At 40.7% G+C, this 2,428-nt stretch overlaps 1 protein-coding gene across 1 annotated transcript in view; it reads left to right on the top strand.

Moving 5' to 3' along the window:
* The window catches only part of CTNNAL1 (catenin (cadherin-associated protein), alpha-like 1), a gene marked incomplete at both ends in the record, with an annotated part of 20,575 nt that extends 18,181 nt beyond the window's left edge, over positions 1-2,394 (top strand). Inside the window, one exon of the mRNA XM_010286274.1 lies at positions 2,344-2,394. Coding sequence (XP_010284576.1) covers positions 2,344-2,394 — 51 coding nt within the window. The remainder of the gene's footprint in view (positions 1-2,343) is intronic.
* Positions 2,395-2,428: the final 34 nt, after the last annotated feature.

Genomic DNA, 2,428 nt, shown 5'->3' with positions numbered 1-2,428 from the left:
GAGAAAAGGTGGTACATTATGAATCCGATCTGCAGATTTAAGTGGAAGATCATGTTAGGCTGGGAGAGCATGGGTGAATTGCACAGTTATGGAACTAAATATTGAGGCTGGAAAACAGCTTCTGGACTTCAGCCAAAATTTAAAGAGGAGATGTTTGAAGTCAGATTCCCACTTACTGATTCATATGCCTTTTAAAAATACTTTCAATAAAAACTTTGTTCCCAGGTTCTAAACAGTCCTGCTTTGTTGTCATTTGAAAGATTGCTGTCTATTTTTGAATTTTGCAAGATGCATAAATTTGGGGGAGTTGTGATTAATAGACAGTTTGGAAGTATACAGGAAATGCAGATTACGTCCATGAGACAACAGAGTTTGTTCACAGAGTAATTTCCTTGCCTAACTGATGCATTAACCTTTGGAACTGCCTCTCTGCCCAGTGCTGTGGCTCTCGGTACTGCCTCTTCTCTCCCTACTGCCGTCACAGAGGTGTGCTCTGCTGTGCCTGGCTAATGCCCACACTGTCCCCAAGCCGCACTGTTCCTGTTGATCTAATTAGATTACCTCTTTTGTTACATCTGTTTAATTGCGACTGTGCTATTTGCTGGTAATGAGTGGTATTCTAGGCCATACCATAGTTGAGGACAGAGCAGTAGTGGTGCTTCATGTATGTGCTTAAGGCACAGGTATATTTTTTCGCTACAGTATTAGATGTCAGATCATGTTTTAAAAGCGGATTAACTGCTTTATCTGTTTTTTACCAATTCTTCTATTCAAATAGCATGAGTGAACACTAGAATGGAGAAGACTACAAATCTGACAAACATTCTGAGGTTTCTTTAGTTGTTTGTGGATAGAAAAACTTACCTGTGCTAGCGTGCCGGTTTTCTTGAATACCCTTCACTCAGCAGCTCAAATATTTGCCATGCCTTGTAGCCCAAAATTTGTATTTACGCACAAATCTAGTTTGGCTTTGTGTTCCTTTCTTCTTTTAAGACTGCCTTAAAACCAGTATTTCTTGAATTGCTTCTCTAATATGCAATATGGTCAAACTTAAATGACAGGAGTGTCAGTTCTTATACTTTTTGCTAAATCTTTCAATCTGAGATGAGCATTTCTAATAGGCAGAATTACAGCATCTAATCTGGGCAGACATTCATAAGATTCAGAATATTTAAAAATTTTGGGATGGGAGAAGAAAAGTGGCATGAAAGCTAAACTGAGCAGCAAATTGCAGTAGGGACTTCACAGTAGTACTTGATTTTTGCTCAGACTCTTGAAGTGAGAGATGGAGACCTCACCTGGAGCTTATTTCTGATGCTGTTCACAATGAATAGTGCCTTTTTTTTCCCCCTGCAGGCATTACTGAGCTTAATTTGTCCAAATACTCCCACAAATAGCAGCTCTTTTCAGATTCTCAGGCAAGGTTCTCAGTCCTGCACTGTTATCATCCAGCCTCCTCCAGTGGCTCCTACCTCTCCAAGTTACGTCACCAACTTTGTACTTTCCATGCCCCTGCGCTCCTGTGCAGTTCCTGAGTGTGGGCTGTGGCTCCCACGTCTGTTCGTTTTTGCTGTCTTTGCACAGCGAGAGCACCAGGACATGAAGTCAAAGCCAGGAACTGCTGCTCCCCAGATGCAAACTGATTTGAAACGAATCCTGTGTTACTCTGTCGACGGGTTGCGCAGTTGGCAAGCCGTGCTTTATCAGGTATTCCACTCATCGGTACCACTGACTGTTGTTTAATCTGAGCCAATATTTGACTCGCAGCCAGATGGATATTTTGCGTAAGTCCATGACTTAAAAGAAGGAAACCCATAAAAAGATCAAAGTCTCAGTATTTGTTTCCAGCTATTTCAGCAAAGTGAGACAGAGTAATCGGCTACATCATCACACCAGCATTTATATGGGTTGCACCCTAGATCAGCTTGCTACTAGCTACATCAGCCTCCAAGTCCCTCTTACACATCAGTATTATCTTTGATGGAAAAAATCAGTGCAGTAGTACATGACTAAGACTTTATTTAGTCCTGAGTATTACTTATGCTTTAGAAGGAAAGGGGAAGAGATTGTGCTGCATGAGGAAGTGGAGTCTGAGAACTGTGGAAGAGGTCTGTTCCTGGAAACTTGAGAGTGTCTGTAGGCACAGATCCTGTTTGCATGTGACGTTTCAGGGGGACAGGCAGATCAGAACAGGTTCTTAGCTTCTACTGAGAATGTTTGGCTGAACCACTGGAACTCTCCTGCAAAGTCTACTTCTGAGTATACAGCCACCTCTTATGATTTGTTAGTAAAATTACTGCTAATTCTTTTTATTTAAAAAATACTATTTTTTGTTTGAAACAGAAGCATAATGCAAATCTGAAAGCATTAAAGCCAGTCAAACTAGATACTGAGGTAAGATGTTATCATTTTAGTAATTTTTTTTTTT

The sequence above is a fragment of the Phaethon lepturus genome, unplaced genomic scaffold (genome assembly GCF_000687285.1).
Source record: "Phaethon lepturus isolate BGI_N335 unplaced genomic scaffold, ASM68728v1 scaffold4424, whole genome shotgun sequence".
Lineage (NCBI taxonomy): Eukaryota > Metazoa > Chordata > Aves > Phaethontiformes > Phaethontidae > Phaethon > Phaethon lepturus.
The sequence above is the reverse complement of the archived record's forward strand: the minus strand, read 5'-3'. Positions and strand labels throughout refer to the sequence as shown.